Genomic DNA, 18,646 nt, shown 5'->3' on the forward strand with positions numbered 1-18,646 from the left:
TGTTCGAGCGCCTCGAAGCCTCCTGGGCGCACTCACAGAGTCGGCTACTGACCTCAAAACTGCACCAGCATCAAAAGGCCTCTTTGTGGATTCAAACGGCGCACACGTGCTGCCTTTAAATCCACCTCGGAGTGCAACAAATGGATTCCTCAGCAACATTTTCATTCTTGACAACAGCCTCGGTTTACTGTCGGGTACTACACAGCAACTCATCTGTAAAAAGAACAAAATTTTATCTCATGGAGCACAAGTTGTCTTGTGTTGTTTGGAATGATTTAAAGAGTTCAAAAACCATCACTAGCAATGTCTCGAATGCTCAAGCTGCATAAAAAACCATGATATCGATGGATTGCCTCATCTCATTGATGACCGTATTCTCCCTCTGTGAGCCCCCTCACTGATTTGCTCTTATCTCAGAAACGTGTCGTTGGTCTTCAGAATTAACCAGCACTGAGGAAATTATTGGAGCCAGCATTGTCAAAGTGCATCACCCTTGATGACACACATTCATGATTCAAGCCGTGCAAGTTTCAGACAACACTGTTGCATCTTTATATCAACTCGTTTATAGAAACCTCTCTTCATGCGTTAGCTCCACTGTTGTTACAGTGTGACTCATTTCTTTCCCAGAATACCCCCTGATGAGACTCAAGACGCAGGGTGCAGCTGGTTGAGATAGGCCCACTGTTTCTGATGACGGTGATGGTAATTATAATGGACGATGAACACTATGGCGCCAAAGCGGACCCCGTGACGGTCTGCCTCACACCGGAGAACTCGAGTGTTTTTTCGGCCCACGTTGCCCCCACTGTGGAGCACCCCAGAGATGGTTGCCAGGCAGCTGGGGGAAGTGCTAATTAAGATTACAAGGGGAAATTGTAGGCTTGTGTTTGATGAGTGGGTGTCTAGTCAGCTGGGATGGAAGAAAGGAGCCAATGGAGGGGAGGGGCTCTGATGGATGGAAAGCTACAGGTGAGAGTGAGACGACTTTCTCTCACACAAGCAACCAAAATATGAATGGACAGTTATACAGGGCTGTACGTTAACTCGTTTCACCCAAAGCACTGGTGCTACAGAGGGTGATAGTCTTGTAAGGCAAGGGAAGGCAGCTTTATTTATAGAGCACATTTCATACATAATTGCCATTCAAAGTGCTTTGCAGAGAAAGTGAGTAATAAAACAGTGCCGATATACAGTCATGGAAAAGATTATTAGACCACCCTTGTTTTCTTCCATTTATTCTTCATTTTAATGCCTTCTACAACTAAAGGTACATTCGTTTGGAGAAATATAATGATAACAATAAAAATAGCTCACAAGAGTTTAATTTAAGAGCTTATATCTAGACATTTTCCATGGTTTTCTTGATAATAACCAAAATCATAAACAAGAAAACCATGGAAAATGTCTAGATACCAGCTCTTGAATTAAACTCTTATGAGCTATTTTTGTTGTTGCCATTATATTTCTCCAAACAAATGTACCTTTAGTCAACAATAAATGGAAGAAAACAAGGTTGGTCTAATATTTTTTTCCATGATTGAATATGTCACACTGTACAGCCCTGAGACATTTAAGCTTTTGTTTTTTCTCTGTGAGCGATTCCTCCCTTGCTGCACCAAATGTTTTCCCTGACCACCACAGCAGAGAAGAAGACGAGCAAAGGACAGTTTTCAAGTTGCAGCTTAGCCCTTACAAACCCTGGTTAAAAGAAACCCTGTTGACTGTTGGTTGGAGACGAGATGCAAGCCGCCGTGTCCGGAAACATCCACCTCAACCTCCTCCCTGAGAGGTTTGGCAGCACTTTAACAACCACTTCCACCTTCGTCTCTAAGATTTGCACCGTCGGCTTGTCAGAAAGATTCGAAGACGTGACAGATGCTGCTGTTGTTTTAGGTGAAGAGAGTCTTGAAAAACTCATCACAGCAAAACACTTTTGTTTTCTGTTTATTGAGCATAAATTCTGCACAGATTAAACATGAATTCAATTTTTATACAGTAATGGCTCTTGTTTACCACCCAGCTGTGAATAGAAGCACTCACATGAAGAGTGACAGCCGGATGTTTTTAATGGTGGACAGTCTGAGCCTGCACAGTCTTGCAGAAAGCTGCACCGCAGGTCTTCACAGCAAATCCTCAGGCACAGCCAGAGGCCTTCCCCAACGCTCTCTGCCGGTGTCTGGTTTCACTCGTGGTAGCCGTTATGATGAGATCGTATCACACACAAAATCTAAACCCTTTGGAGGTCAGTGGGTTTCTGTGTCGGGCTTGTCACTGCTCCAGTGGGACAGAGCAGCTGGTTTTGGGGCTGCAGCAAGGCGGAGTTTGAGGCTGATGAGGGGCAGAGTGGAAAAACAGAGCAAGGCCACACCTGTTGGAGTGGCTTATGATGAACAGCAACACAGATCTAGAAACATGCAGTGACAGAGTTCAGATTCTTTTGGCACCAAGAAAGCAAATTATGTGGCAGCTTAAAGTTACTTTTTGGGTTGAAATACACCAGTTTCCCCACACAATTTTGTGTTTTAACAATGTAACAAGTCTTAACAATTATCTAGGTAGGAATCAGTTTGTTTCTTGACCCGAACAAGCTGGGACAAAGTAAAGGGCTGCAAACTTTCACCTTTCGATGTAAACTGCTGTTGAATCCAAAATAGGTCAATTGTGTGATTTGTAGACCTAATTTTCTGTCTCTACCAAGTGTCAATCTCCGGGCCTTAGAAAAACTGCTTTTTTTCCTGATGGCCAGCAGGGGGCGACTCTACCGGTTGCAAAAGAAGTCCAATTGTATGTAAGTCATTAGGAATACGACCGTACTTCTCACCAGATTGTTTACCTCAGTGAACATTCTCATAATCAGTTTATGGTCTCAGTCACTGGTTTCAAGTCTTCTTCAATACTGCATGTTGTTCATTTTGTAAATTATGTTCCCATTTACAGTAAAATAGACAATAAAGCAGGGTATGCTGGGACACGGCTAATGTACGATTGAGAGGTCCATACCGCCGTGCATGTGTACAGTATGTACCAGTGTAAAAAAAAAAAAAAATAAAAAAAAATTGGCGAGGGCCAAAATGCCGAAACTGGCGTCCACAAACAAACATGTGATGTCACGATGACTATTATACAGCTTAGGTCGATTAAAGTGGGTTTTATTTGCGCACAAGGAAGAGATAGTATGACTACTTTGCACAATGGTATTACTTGGGTGTCAACACACGGATTTTGGAAAAAGGATTGAAATGCAAATGTACCAAAAAACTTCTTCATAATAAGCTAGTTTATGTACATGACTGTACTTTTTTTTTTTACTGAGCAGTGCCTTTACTTTCTTTATATTCAGTTGATGCTTTGAGTTGAATGTGGTGTTTTAGTTCTGTCTCTTCTCACAGATTTTAGTCCGTGTGATGCTCTCACCTGGTGTGTGTGTGTATCTTCTGTATTAAATCAGACTGCCAGCACTATTGCATAACAGCTAAAATATTATGTAATCTGCATAAATTAAGATTACCTTTGAAAAAGTGGGACTGAAGTGGGATCTGATTTTGAGCCTGTGTGTTTGAAGAGGAGCAGTCGGTCTGGGGGGAATTGGACACCAGCAGTGTGAATCGGTACATTGTGTCGTTGTTGCCAAAGGAGACGGATCGCTGCCAAGGTGGCCTAAATGCACAAGCCAGCTCTGCTTATCAGTCACATTATCAACGTTCAAAGGCGTCCCCAAATAGCTGGTTGGCAAATATTCTTCTGCATCTGCTTTTTAAAGCCTTCAAGTCTGGTTCAAACAAAGTGCGTCCACGGATAGACAAACAACAATCTGAATACGTTCACAGGAGAATTGGGAATACCAGCCATGCACTGGTAGTCTCCCGGGCCCCCAGCTGTGACGTCGGTGGATCCAGTATAAAGCTCTTTGTATGCACACTGCAGAGCCCGAGCCATGTGCCGGGCCAGCTTGTGTTTGGCGGAGCAGCGAGGTCGCCGCGGCCAGGCTGAGGCTGCAGGATCCCCGAGGGCCGAGAGGAAGCAGCGACTTCACAGTGGATCATCTTCAGCTGACTGTGCAGCAACCGGCCTGTCGAGCAGGCAGAGCCACGCTCCCCTGTCCCAGCTGTCAGCAGAGGGACTGTGGGTGTGTGACACCGAAGCACCTGCACTCTGGATGTGACTGTGCAAATAATCACGTGGCTTCAGGAAGTGTGAAGTGATCCATAACTCACTACACATAACTCACTGTTTTTAATTAGCATTTAAATCGCTCCGGAGGTGTTTGTGAGGAACAAATCTTCACATTTTCAAATGAGGCAAATCTCCACGAGCAGAGACACCTGTCAGGTCGAACACACGAGTGTGTTTTAAAGCAGGGTACGCAACACAACAGATGATTAATGACTCAGTGAATATCAGTCCTGTTGCGATGTTCTGATTTCAACTAGATGTTGGTGGAAAATTACACTGCCTGAAGAAACAGTTTGCTCCAGTTTGGCTGTACTTGTGTTCTCTGTAAACAACTATATAAGGGCAAAATAAACATTTTTATACTATTGGTATAACTTGATTCTAGTGGCAGCTGTGTAGGATTCTTTCAGACTTATGTGATCCTTCTCACTTCATGCTGCAAGGAGACTTCATGGGGGGTGAGTTAGGGTTTGAGCTGGCTAAATTCAGGTTGTCACAGTGGTTAACTGAAGGTCCATCTCTGGAGCTCTCCTCCCAGCAAAGTCTCCCATCAGCGGGGAGTAAGGCGGACAGACCGTGGGATATGATTGCTAATTCTATCATTTGTAAAGGATTTTTAGAGGTTATGACATCATAATTGAATATAAAACAAAATGAAATTCGGTACAGCCCTAAAACAGTCTTTTTGTGTCATTATGTCTTTTAAAAGTAGGAAAAAAAATATGAAAAATTGTTTCTAAGAAACAATAGATAGATAGATAGATAGATAGATAGGTAGATAGGTAGATAAAAATATAAAAACGGAAAAAATAAAGAAGAAAAAATACTGTACAAGTGGATATTTACAAGAGTGAGTACAATAGCGCAAAAAATGTGTGCAAGTGTATGAAACGGCCATGTTGTAGTTGATGTTATGTAGAAGAAAGTAAAGTTCAAAGTTTCTGGGAATATATTTTTTTTAATGTGTGTTTGTCTTTATCTCTTCCAGGATCAGAAAAACCCACTTTCCTGTGAAGGTTAGCCGTTCAACCGTGCAGCTTCACATGCGGGGAAAACCGAAGAACGTCACCGTGGAAACCAAACCGGGCCAGACCAACGCAGACTTCAAGAAGAGCCGAGACGGTTTCATCCTGTTCGTCCCCGGTAACTAACAGTCCGTCCAACTTCAACACCAACATTTTGACCTCAGGACCTCCACCAGACCACTGGAGCTCTGCTTTTCGGGGACTCTGGCCTCGACTTTGCCTTCAAAAACTGTTATTGTAATTAGCAAAGGTTGTTTGAATATTTTTTAAAGCCAGAGCAGAATCTGCTTCTTAATCCTGAGCTACAGGAGGACAGTGTTCACTGCACAGTTACCAAAGTGTTGAATAGAGAAATTAAAAGATTATAATGTTGCTGTAGAGACTGTCTTTGCTTTTGCTGTCACATGAGATATTTGAAGATACTTTTTCAAGACAAAATGGAACAAAAAACAGAAATAAATGCACTTTTTTAATGACAAATTGTATATCATAATGCATAAAAAGCATTCAAGAGAAAACATTCCAGATATATTTTTGTACATTAAGGTGAATTTAAATGAAATGAGAACTATTTTTGTGCTTTGTGTCATGCTGTTGCCTTTAAAAAAGGCAGACTGTGACAATAATTTCATGTCAGAAGTAATACAAAGGAAAAAGAGAAACGCGAAGAAAGAAAATAAATTATTCAAGATTTACTTAAGCGAGCTCTCTGTGTTTTAATTTCTCCCAAATGCTTTGCCACATGAATAGTCGGCACTCTGTAGACAAGTCGACATTATACAGTGATTACAATGTTTTTCTGAAATGTGCTTCTGGGCTTTTAGAGACGATTGAAGACGTGAAAATATGAATGAAAGAAGTCAGGAGTCTGTCTGTGCTGTTCTGTGATCCAGAGGATTTCCTGCACAGATACAGTCAGTTTACAGTATCACTGTTTGTACGTTTCACTTCTCCACACTGCAGGAAATGAATCCAAACTGTTCCAGTGTCCAAAGCTCAATGATGTAAGAGCTATTTCCTCCCCTGTCCCCTCGGTGTCCTCTGCATCAGATCAGCTAGGTTGATAAACACACACAGATGCTGCAGATGTCATTTTACAGGAGCACAGAACATTAAAATCTCTAAATGTTCTAAATGTGACTTTCAATGCATTCAGGCATACGGGAAGAAATGTTTTAAAAGAGTGACCCAAATTATTTAAAAAATCCCCAAAAAACAAACATTTTCTAGTCTTCAGACAGACTTGTTTTCATTTGCACACATTTTGAGATCTGTGAGATTTAGCCACAGTACAATGGAGGTTGGCAACTTTTCGGTTCACTGGAAGTCAGTCACAGTTGGTGGTTTTGAGTGAAAGTCTATGTAATTACATCATATTAATTGCTGCACAAAATTCATGGTTGTATTAATTTGGTTGGCAAACAATGTCTTACAGCAGTTTTAGAACGTTTTACACCACACACAGCAACAATAACACAAAGCATTTGAAATTCACAGCGAACCCATACACGGGCCTGATATAAATTGTTGCCAAGACCAAAATTATTCAGACAACTTGTTGATTCCAATAGTTTATGACAACAAAAGCTTTTCATGGACCGTTTGTGCATCAGATACACAGAAAATACATTGGATGTTCTAAAGTGAAATCAAATCTCATTAGAAATAATATGGATTTCAACCATTTAACAACTAACCATCTTACATAGACTGCTTCTCCCTAAAAAATGATATTATTAATTTGTTTAGTGAACTCTTTTGGATTGCAGTTACAGCCTGTCGCCTACTTCCAGTGATGTTTATGTTGACTCTAAAAGACCCGACATACCCACAGACATTTCCGTTTCCATACAACCCTCCACTGCTGGAGTTTAAACACAAATACAAAAGAGTCTCTGAATAAAATGTGTGAATTTCTTGTTTTATTAGACACCAAGTTAGTGTTAGCCGGCTTTTTTTTATCATCCGCTAGCTTTGAGAGCTATTTCAGCAGCTAATGTTACCGAACTACAGGTCTGCAAATGTGTTACTTTTTGGTAAAAAGCAGCATTTGGAATCCAAAATAGACAATTTTATAATTGTCAGCTGCAACAGTGGCTAGTGTTGAGAAATGTTAAATAATCTCTCTTTATAAGGCTTCACTGATTTAGCTTTTTTTTTTTTTAAATGGATCAAAGTCGACACAGCTGAACCAAATATATTATATTTTTCATTCAATACTTCGTTCTGCATGGTGCCTACATTACCCACAATGCAACATGAGCATCAAGGTTCTGTCAGCAATTCATTGGTGATATGCTAGCAGCAGCTAACCTGCAATAAAGAGGAGGAGCGAGCTGCAGAGGTCTGGTAAGGTCACTTCTTATTACTGTAACTCTACAATGACAAACTTGTAGTCCTCAACTGATGCTGCCTCGAGTGACATCACTTGAGGCATTTCATCAGACTACAGTCAACTCTCCTGTGTCATTACAACAGGCTCATTTTAAATACAGATTGTAAAATATGCATTTATCTACCTGTAAAGCTTTGAGTATTGTCACTATACATATTTTTTTTCAAATGGTGGATATTTCAGTTTATCTCAGTAAACAGTTCAGTCTGAGAGCTTAATTCTGTCGTCTGCTGCCAGTTTTCATCCCGTCTCTCTCCACAGTGACCTGTTAGTGCGACTTAGTGACGGCCAGCCCTCGCTGTGACTTGGCTCCGTGACACACTGTGATTCCCCAAATCCTTGTGTGTGTGTGTGTGTGTGTGTGTGTGTGTGTACAGATGTGTGTATGTATTTTATGTGTGACTTGGAAACAGAAGGTACTATATTACGTCTGTATAATTCACACCACACTCAGCTAAAGCTCCTGTTGTTAATTTAGCCGAGTCTCTGTGCTGTGTTTTGTACGGTACATTCACACCTATCAGCGTCAATTTAACACTTCTGCACCTCTTCAATCAACACTCAGCAACCTAAAATAACTAACAGCAAAAAAAAAGTGCATCATGTTGTTAGGGTGTAGTCTGTGAATATATAACTGTGCAAAGGTTGACATTCGTCTCTGTCTTTGTGTTCTTTGGTTTTCTATCTAAATAATATATGTTAAAATAATGGAAAACAGGCTCAGGTTGATCTGTTTTAAATAAATGCTTAATGTAAGCACTTCAAAACATTTTATCACACCAATTCCTGGCACTGACTTTTGCTCAAAAATGACTATAATGCATAATTAAATCGCAGTTATTCAACAAAAATACATTCTTCTTGCTCTTAATTGACCAGTTAACAAATACAGCTTTCATAACTGTTCAAAACTAGCTAAATCCATTCTTCTCCAGATGTTAACAAAGCTTCCCTTTCCTTTTTTTGAAGTCTAAAACACAATGGTTCACTCGATTTGTCATGTGAGTGTCATCCAGATTTGGGGCCTGAAAACAGCAATTATCAGCTACTTACAAAGCCGCCCTGAGACGTCCCTTTCTCGGATGGTTTGACACCAATTCACACCTTTTATTCTTGCAACTCTTAAGGATTCTCACATGACTGCAATGTGACCTTAATGATCCACAGGTGACAGCAACGTGTGAACGACCTGGAGGAAGTAAAAATGGCTGGTTGTGTGTCCCACCAGTCAGGAGGACAGATCCTGTATGAAAGGTGAACTGTCTTCTAGAGAGAAACAGCAAATATTTTGTACTTTTAGATGCTTTAAGGCAACTGTTCCTAAACGTTTTCAGAAAAATTCATTAAATTATATCCAAACTCCACAAACCTCAACTTAATTTTATTAATTAGTGACACTGGGGAAACCTGAAACAAAAGCAGCCAAGTTTATTAAAATAACATCATTAAAAAAGTAAAACTGCAGGTTTCTGGTGTGAAATTGAAGTCTGGGAAATGGATTTTCCTGGACAGTATTTCATGTCTTGCTGGCACCACCAATGCAGCAGCTGGTGTTGTTTTAAAGCAACATTATGCAACTATTTTACCTGAAAATAACATCTCCAACAGCCACCAGCCCTGTCACTGATTTAAGAGGATCTGAATCATATTTTACAGAGAAAATGTTTTCTGTTTTGCCCTCAGTTTCCTCCAGCTGCTCAGCCATGACTCATTGAATAATTTACAGACTTTCTTTATGGACAGAAAGCTTTGGTTGTCGCTAAAGTATAGCTAACTGCTGCTAACTGTCTTTTAGCTCAGTTGCCAGGACTGCTCAGAGCACCCGGGGAGTGTTACACCGGTAGCACAGGAGCTTTGGACCGCTGGGAGGACGATGTTTTCAGGCCTGTTGCAGGGAGAAATCCTGTCAGAGAGCATCACCTGTTTCGTGCCAAAACCAGAGCCAGGGCTCATGGGCAATAGAACCGGGTTCAGCCGCCGCTATGGACATCATGGCAGAGACGCTGAGACAGAAGAAGACAACAAAACAAAAGACTGCAGACAGACACCAGGCTGGACATCTTGTAATTAATATTATCTGGCTTACTATGTCTTGTGTTGCTGCTTGATGTTGTCAACTAGATGTGTCAACTAGTTTTTGATCATATGTAATACAATCATAAGAAATACACATGTTCATATATGCAATAGCAGTTTAGAAGTGAATTGCACTCTGAAACTGCAGGGCTAGTTTCTGTCTGAGCACCTCTTTTTTTTTTTAAGAATGTGTTTATTGTTTTTTCACATAATATAAACAAACATTCATACATTCACAGCAGGGTAAACATTCATACAGTCAGCCCTGTAATTTGTAGTTCAATAAAGTTATATTACCAACAATATTCATACTTAACTGACAAGAATACACAGATGTTGGCTTGATTAAACAGAATACCCCTCACCCATCCTAATACAATCACTGTCTAACCACAAAATCTCTGTATGTCAACAGAGTACAGGTGGATTATCAAGGAAATAGGGTAACTACAGGCAAAAAGAGGACTTCTTGTAACCCTCTGCAATATGATACAATTACTTTTAACTTGGTGTAAGTTAAACAAACTGAGCACCATTTTAACTACATAATTGCAGTTAAGGAGGGCAGTTTGGGGCAGAACAATTTGGGGCTGGTGGAAGCAAAGATAGACGAGTCAAATGCACGAAATGGGAAATAGAAACGCCTTTTCCAAATAAATTCTGACGTTACGAACATTTTACTCTCATGATTGATCAGCTTTCTCCACTCTGACCTAAAATAACAATTATAAGTTACCCAATTTAATCCGATTCCTCAAGACTTCTCTTCATTTTCTCTCGTGGGTGGCCAAGGTTGTCCAAGTTAACAACCCCTTATTTTGTTTTTATTCTGTCTCGCGCAATCTCTACTTCTTCTTCTGTTTACTGACAGATTAGCCTACAGCAACACATTACGCTGCAGTGAAAGAATGTTTATGCAGCTCCGTTTATTCGCTCTAAACCAGTTGGTGGAATTGTCCCTGATTTGCATTTTCCCTAATGTGACATATCAAAATTTTGCTTCAAAATTTTCTGCTACTGTCCCTGACATATCCAAACTGACAAAGGTGTTCTGTGTGTCTGTATCTGAAGAGTTGTAAGACCTTCTGAAACAAAGACATACATGGATTTTGATCCCTTTTGTGTCTGTATAAAGTGACCTGCATCACCCACAACGCTTTGCCTTCAGCTTCTAGTAACTAGGTGACCCAAGTCAGCAGCTGTGCAAAAACACATTCATTCTCCAGCACTTTTGGTGCACTCAGTTATTTTGAGATCTCATTAGTCAGAGTAAAGTGCAAGTAAACATCCGGCAGAAATAACCGTCCTCAGCCTTTTCTCTCGTGTCTCTATTTTGACAACAAATTGTGTTTTGTGGCAAAACAAAGTTAATTGTGAATCTAATTTAAAGTCAGAATTGGCCGGAGAGCTTGCATCTTTTTGTGACACGACTGAGTCAGAAGTCTGAATGCTGCAGAGGGAACAAGCAAATGACTTTGAGATTTGTTTATTTAAATGCCACAAACAACGTCTCATCCTCGGACTCTTATCTGCTCTCTGTGGAGGCTCTGCAGAGACCATCAGCTGCTGGATGATAAACTGGATGCGGCAACTCTTCTCCCAGTTACAGCTCCACCAATCAGACGACCCCTCTGTGTGCCAGCCCGACATATTCAATCAGAAACAGAGATTATGGCATAAAATGATATATTTGTTTGTGTGTAATCCTTTAATCACTAATGTAAAATCCATGTTTTATAAATTAATTGTGAGATCAATGCAAATTAAACCGTATCTTCTCCATCACTGATACACACATTTCCTAACAGCTGAACAGTTAATCATCAGATCAAATAAGAACATTTTGATTCAGAAGCAGAATATTGCTATCACAAGATTTATTCATCATTTTTTTTATTCTGTGATAGGTTTAGTTTGATGGCAGCTTTTCCATCCGCACAAGTGCAACAATTATTCCCCCAATTGTTCCCTCGTCACATTCACAGCCGCTTCACGCTGCCAGGCTTTTGCTTCCACATAATTTTTTCCAATCATTTTCTTCTCTGACAGCTCCAATCACATCCCGTCTCACTGTTAAAAGGCCCGCGAATGAAAAGCACACCGACTTGCTGACATAAATATTGCAATCAGTCGAGTAGTTTGAATGTAGACGCATGTAAATCAGTTCTTTTCATGCAACGTTTGTTTTGGATTATGTTGAAGTTTCTTGGTGTCTTCTTGCAGCACAAAGAGGATTCTTCTACTTCTAATCTAATTTATCAGGACTGGCATTTGTTGATGCAATCACTTAAAGCGGCGTGCAATTCCATTACAAAAAGACTGGCACCTGGTCCGTCTCTCTTTAGAGATTAGCAGCCCTGCAGCGAGGATTTGGTAATGAGTTGGAGAGGATTTACCAGTGGGAATATAATATGTGTCCCAGAGCTGCTGTGTTTTTCCCTCTAAATCCTCTCAGGGCAGACCGGCCACTGGTTTGGTGAGCGCTGCAGGTTTTTCCAGCATCCCTCCGTCATCAGCCGGAGGGGAGGTCACATGCTGGAGATTACAGTAACATGAGGGGGGAGATTGGTTTTTACTTTGGCTCGCTCTGAATCAACATGCCATCAGCCTGAATGCTTACTAATCAGGAAATATCTGAGAGTGCTCAAACCTGAATCTTTTTATTGATGTAACTGAATACCAGCATGCAAAACCAGTTTCCAGCATGTAAAATGATACACACTTTAAATTGTGTCAGAAGAAAAGTAAAAGCAGGAATATATCACACTAAATACTCCACAACAAGTCCTGCATTCAAATTGCAGTTGGACATTTCGGCAAATATACTATTTCCTTTTTGTAGAGACTTAGATGAGAAGATTGATATCAGTCATCCATCTGTACGGTAAATATGAAGCTACAGTCAGCAGGTGGTTAGCTTAGCTTAGCATTAACAATGGAAAACAGCTCACATGGCTCCATTCAAGTTGGATCTGAAAAGTGAAGCCAATGTGGAAGTGCCTTAAACCTGCAGTCTTTCTAACGGCCAGCAGGGGTCAACTCCACTGGTTGCAAAAAGAAGTCTGATTGTATTGTTTTGTTTTTTTTAGCCATTTTTGGGCTTTATTGATAGAGACAGAGTGAAGGGGGAGACATGTGGGAAAGGGCTCAGAGTGGGATTCGAACCCCGGCTGTCCGCTTACGAGGACAGTGCCTCTATGGTACACCCCGCATTGTATTATCTTAACTTGATTTATAACCTCTGTTAACATTTTCCAAATATGTTTATGTCTCTGTCACTTGTTTAGAGTCCTCTTCAATACAGCATGATGGTCATATTGTAAATTATGGTCTCATTTAGAGTCAATTTCATGATAAATCATGGTATGCTTTAGGTCTTGGCTACCTTGTGATCAACAAGTTCCTACCACGGTGCACTGAATGTTTTCACCCTGATAGTTAATTATACCATTTTGTTCACCTAAAAACGTCCCGTTCAGGAGTTTGTCGTCCATTTTGAATTGAGTTTTGGTAACCATCTGTGGTAATATACTGTTTATTAACAATTCTGTCTTGTTTGTGTCTCATTAAATCAGTCCTACACACAGTGCTGTCCAGCTTCTATCTGTTGACATATTGTCATGATGTTTGTATGTGAAAAATACTGTGTTGTTATCAACTGGTATTGCTAACAATTTCTCACTGGAGCATACCTGACCTTTGTGATCCCGTCAAATAATCGTTTTCCAACTTGTTGTACTGCAATGTGATCAACCCAACATGGAGGTAAATTGAATGCAGCATTACCTTCTATGTGCATCATATTGTATATGTTTGCATTTGCTTTGTACGTCCAATGTTCTCTGAAAAATATCTGTGGAAGTAATAAAAAAGAAAAGTGGTAAAGGAGTATGAGGGTATAAAATGAAAATACTGAAGCAGAGTAAGTGGCCCAACATTTTACTTGAGTACAGCAACACTTAAAGCCGGATATAAGACCATCTATTGGTTTTGCACATTATGAAGCTTTAATGGGACCTCTGAATGCTCTTCACAGAATTTGACGTCCCTGTAGAGTCCCCTGGAGTCCCCTCTGGCGGTGTCCTTCGCCCAGTACTTATGGGTGCATGGCAAAGTGAACCATCTGTTCGCTCCGTCCGGACGTGCCAGCAGGCTTCTGCTCTCCAAGGTCCTAAAACTGTACCATTGATCTGTAAAGAATTTCACAGTGCACACTGACCCCGATATCAAATTATTCAATTCCTTTTAAAGCTCGGCTGCAGCACAGACTTCGGGGAAATCCTCCGTGTTAGGTGGTTGGAATTGTGTCAGAGTCATAGGTTAAGTAATTGAATTGAAACTTTAAATATATAGGTCACGATGGGAGCTACTGTAGGTTGTGAACTGACTGTTTACTAAGCTCCACACACCCTGATAGTCTTTTTAATCTTGCAAAGAACTGTGGCAGATTTTCCATCAAGTTTCTAGTCATTTTTCAAATTGTGGGTCATTGGTTTTAAACAGAGCTAGACATGCAAGCATATTCTTCCAATCTAGTTAAAATTATAACTGTCTCTAGCAGATTTAATCAAAAGTAACTATGGATAGATTAAATAGCTTCAAGTTCAGGTTAGCATTAGCAGCTCTGTCCTGCTATTTATTGTATTTGTAGGTTTGATTTTCCAACAGCTCCAGTAAGCCCAGATAGTCATATGTTTGCAAAACTCATTGGTTAGTCCGTATCCAAAAAGCCTTAGTGTCAAAAGTTATTAAAAATATAAATAGTTAGCTAGCTAGCTAACTAAGCCAATGTCATGCTAACTGAATGATATATGTCAGTAAACTGTACATAATGAATCTACTGGTATCTAGTAAAATTAAACTCATAATGTTATCCTACCTTTGTATATTATACATACTACATTGTGTTTTAAATCTATTTCACTGTGTTGTGTTTTGCATTAGTTCAGCAGCCACTAATAAGTTTAACATAAGGTAGGCCTAATGGTGGGAAATTAACCATAAAAACTTAAGTTGTTTTTTAAACAATTGGTCCTTGATTTCAGACAATGGTAGACAAAAGTATGTTTAACGTTTCTAACTGAAACAACAACTCCAGCATTTAGCAATAGCTAGCCAGTTAACTAAGCTAATGTTAGCTCCACAAGTCTCTGGCTGACTTTGTATTTAAAAAAAGGGTGCAGGTTGTGTTGAAAGTTAGTTAGTTTTGTACTTCCAGAAAAAAAATAGGAAATAAGATGTACTTTGTTTGTTCTGACCATTTTCCATTACCTTACATACTTTTTCATATTTTTATGAAGTTAATTTTGACTTTTAACTCTAAGGCTTTTTGAATTTGGACAAAATAATGAGTTTGGTATGTGGGCTCACTGGAGTTGGCCTGGAATATGAAACATACCTTAATATCTTAAAAAACAAGTGGACAGAGCTGCTAATGTTAGCTTCAACTTGAAGCAGTTTCTCACTAGTGACGAAATACATCGTGGATGTGTTAGCCCTGGACTTATGACTCGACTTCTCATGTTTTTTGTTTACGGAAATGCTTTTTGGCCTTGGTTACCCATTTTTACGACTGCTGGTAGTAACTAAGTTAGCTGGACATGCTAACGATTGCGGCTTATATTCAAGATTAATTTACAGTTGGTGCCATTTACTTGCACATGCAGGAAAGCATGGAAGATTATTTTAAGATTTAAAACTGACATATGCATTACTTTGTGGTGAGATTGAAGAAAAGTGATTCTGGTTTTAAAATGCAGCTTGGATTTATAATGTCTCTGGATAATATATATAGGAAGGGTTGACAGAAGGGTTTCTGGAGCATGTTAGCTCCCAGAGGGCTGATAAAAGGCAGCGAACAGCAGCCGAGGCTTTCAGAAAGCCACTGGGAACACACTGAACCAGTATAAAAGTGTGACACTGGGAGGCACGGGGCTGGGTGATTTGTGTCCTCAGAGGACGGGAGAAAGCTGGAGAGGGCTCAGTTGGGCTGTGGCAGCCATCTGCAGCGATATGTCTCTTCATCTCATTTAATCAATCCTCACTTCCCTCACCTCTCTGCCCTCTGAAGTGTCCGCAGCCTCTGCCACTGACCCTCGCTCCGACCAGCACCATATGGTTTTCACCCCGCTGCCCTCTCACTCCAGCATTGTGAACAGATTATAAATGGCATTTAAATAATCATTTTCCAATGCCATCAGACTGGGAGACCAGACAGACGCATCACGCCTCGCCAAGTAAGCTGCTTTCACTGAAAAAGTCGTTTTTGAGTCTTAGTTTTATGGCAGACATCTGTTGTATGATAAAAGCTAAATGTGTCTGTTAAAACTGGGAAAATCCTGCATTTTGATTCCCGGGTGTATGCGGTATTTTACTTACCCGTATATCCGACTATTCATGTGCAGGATATTAGCAGCCAGATGAACCCAAATATTACAGCTTTTTTTTTCTTCTTAAGCACATTTTCTGAAACACAGCTCTGAAAACACAAATGTAATCCCCAAATCATTTTATAGACAGAGCAGCAAAACCAACATCTGCTCTGCAAAACATTCAAAACATTTTAGAAAGCTTAAAAAAATACATTAAATATCAAGTTGAAAGAAATACTAGTTCTAGCTGAAAGCTCTGGTATACTAAAATAGTCATAACAAATAGCCAATTTCAGAATAATACATAAAATATTACTGGTTTAGGGCCCAATCAGAAGGATCGCTTGTTGCAGGTTGAAAAAAACGAAGGTGACTCTTGAAGGCGCACCGTACTGCCTTTTTAGTCAAAAACAGACAGACCACTCTTAATTCATCCGATTAGACGATGGGAAGAAAAAAAGGAATATTTTAACCACTTTACATGCTGTAAGACAGCCCTTTATGATGGGGAACTGATGCTTCCTCCAAAGCCACCAGACTCCATTGACAAAAACAGCAATTTTACCAGAACACAGGAGTGGCTTCTGCTATCGTTCAGAGCTTACTGTGATAACCTACATCACCGTTTTTGCCAAACTGAGTGGCCGTTTCCATTTCAATGTCCCGGAAAAGAACGGAGCCTTAAAAGATGAAATCTTTATATCATGTTATAAATACAGATGGAATAATTCTGTGTAAATAATCCCACACCTCTTTAATCATTTAAATTTCTGTCAGACTCTCTCTATCTCTCTGTAGTTTGAATACAATTAATTTGGGACAAAACAAAACAAGGGACAAAACAAAACATATTAAAAATTAATTTTGGCAGAATTAGTAATATTTCTTTTTCCCACACATTTTCTTTAGATAATGTTGTTATGGTGAATTATTTTTGCCCTATAATTATGTAGTGAAGCTTGAATTTCCCTCAGGATAAATAAAGAATAAATAAATATAAATAAATCTATCCATCTATTTATCTATCTATCCATCCATCTGTCCATCCATCCATCCATGCATCCATCATTCCAGTTATTAGACCAACCTTTGTTTTCCTCAATTTCTTGTTCGTTTTTGATGCCTGGTACAACTAAAGGTACATTTGTTTGGACAAATATAATGATAACAACAAAAATAGCTGATAATAACCAAATTCACTCTCAAGAAAACCATGTAAAATGTCTAGATATCAGCTCTTAAATTAAACTCTTATGAGCTATTTTTGTTGTTATCATTATATTTGTCCAAAGAAATGTATCTTTAGTTGTACAATGAACAATAACTTGAAGCAAACAAAACTAATATTTTTTTTCAATGACAGTATCGATTGAAAAACGATATATTATGATGGCCCTAGCTTAAGTAAAATATCTCAAATTTGTACTAAGTATAATACTAGAGTAAGTGTACCACAAACAATACACAAAGAACAGAAAGTAAGAAAAACAGGTAAAATTTTGGTAAAAACAAGAATACAGTTGGCAACAACAGCCCACAACTGTCTAAGTGTTTACATGTAAACAGTGATAACAATCAGATGTTGGTAGCCAGTCAGGAGCAGATGTTACTAAATGTGCATATTAAACTCATTTTAAATTCGCTCAGCTCTGCAGCAGTGACTTCCATGTTTCTGTGCCTCACAACACAGAGAGAGAGAGAGAGAGGAGGCTGTTGCTGAGCAGAAGCAGCATCACAGTGTTTCCACCTGTGGTTGCAGCTAGAAAGGCCAGTGATTGACTGCAGAGACATGCTCAGATGGAGCGAAACCCCCTCCCTCCGCTGACAGGAAGCCAAAAGGCCATCTGCAGCGCCGGGCCCATTGTGTGGCCGTGCATTAAGCTATTTTATGTCCCACGTGAATTTACTGCCAGTCTTGAGTTAGCTGGATTGCAGGCGGCGGGGAGTGTTTCACGTGTGGAGAACAAAGGCGGTTCTTAGTTAAGTGAGTGAATGAAAACACACAGAAGCTCCAGATTTGGATTTCAACTCAAATGCTTTATTAAATTACCATTCATGCCATGGAAGAATCATAAATGATGGTAAACTTTACTCTTTTGAAGGAATAGTTTGGCATCAAGTGCAGCGATTGATAACACCTTAATGTCTGTATGCTTAATATGAAGCTACAAGAGCTGCAACTAATGATTATTTTCATTGTCAATTATTCAATAAAATTATAAATCAGTTGTTTGCTCCATTGTTTGATTTGTTGTTTGGTCTATAAAATGCCAGAAAATGGTGGAGAATGTCCATTCTGGTGATAAAGAATGTTTTGAATGAAAAAACACAGAAGCTCCAGATTTGGATTTCAACTCAAATGCTTTATTAAATAATCATCATCATCATGAAAAAAAAGGAAAACAAACAGACAAAATAAATGAAACAGTCACATTTATTTTTCTTCAAGTTTGCCCCATCAACAGTATTTTACTTTTAGCTTTACACACACACGCACACACACACATTAGTGGCTTTACAAAAGTCACTCGAGGTGATGCGCCGCTTCATTTTGGTGTGACAGTGACACTGAGGGAGGGAGACGGACATGAAGACAGTTATAC

The 18,646-nt window shown here is 39.6% G+C and overlaps 1 protein-coding gene across 1 annotated transcript in view; it reads left to right on the forward strand.

Annotated features, from left to right (window-relative positions):
* myo1g (myosin IG) overlaps positions 1-5,901 on the forward strand; it is a 50,094-nt gene extending 44,193 nt beyond the window's left edge. Inside the window, exon 22 of the mRNA XM_059350033.1 lies at positions 5,165-5,901. Coding sequence (XP_059206016.1) covers positions 5,165-5,327 — 163 coding nt within the window. The 3' untranslated portion in view covers positions 5,328-5,901. The remainder of the gene's footprint in view (positions 1-5,164) is intronic.
* The last annotated feature ends 12,745 nt before the right edge of the window (positions 5,902-18,646 follow it).

Source organism: Centropristis striata, chromosome 14 (genome assembly GCF_030273125.1).
Source record: "Centropristis striata isolate RG_2023a ecotype Rhode Island chromosome 14, C.striata_1.0, whole genome shotgun sequence".
Lineage (NCBI taxonomy): Eukaryota > Metazoa > Chordata > Actinopteri > Perciformes > Serranidae > Centropristis > Centropristis striata.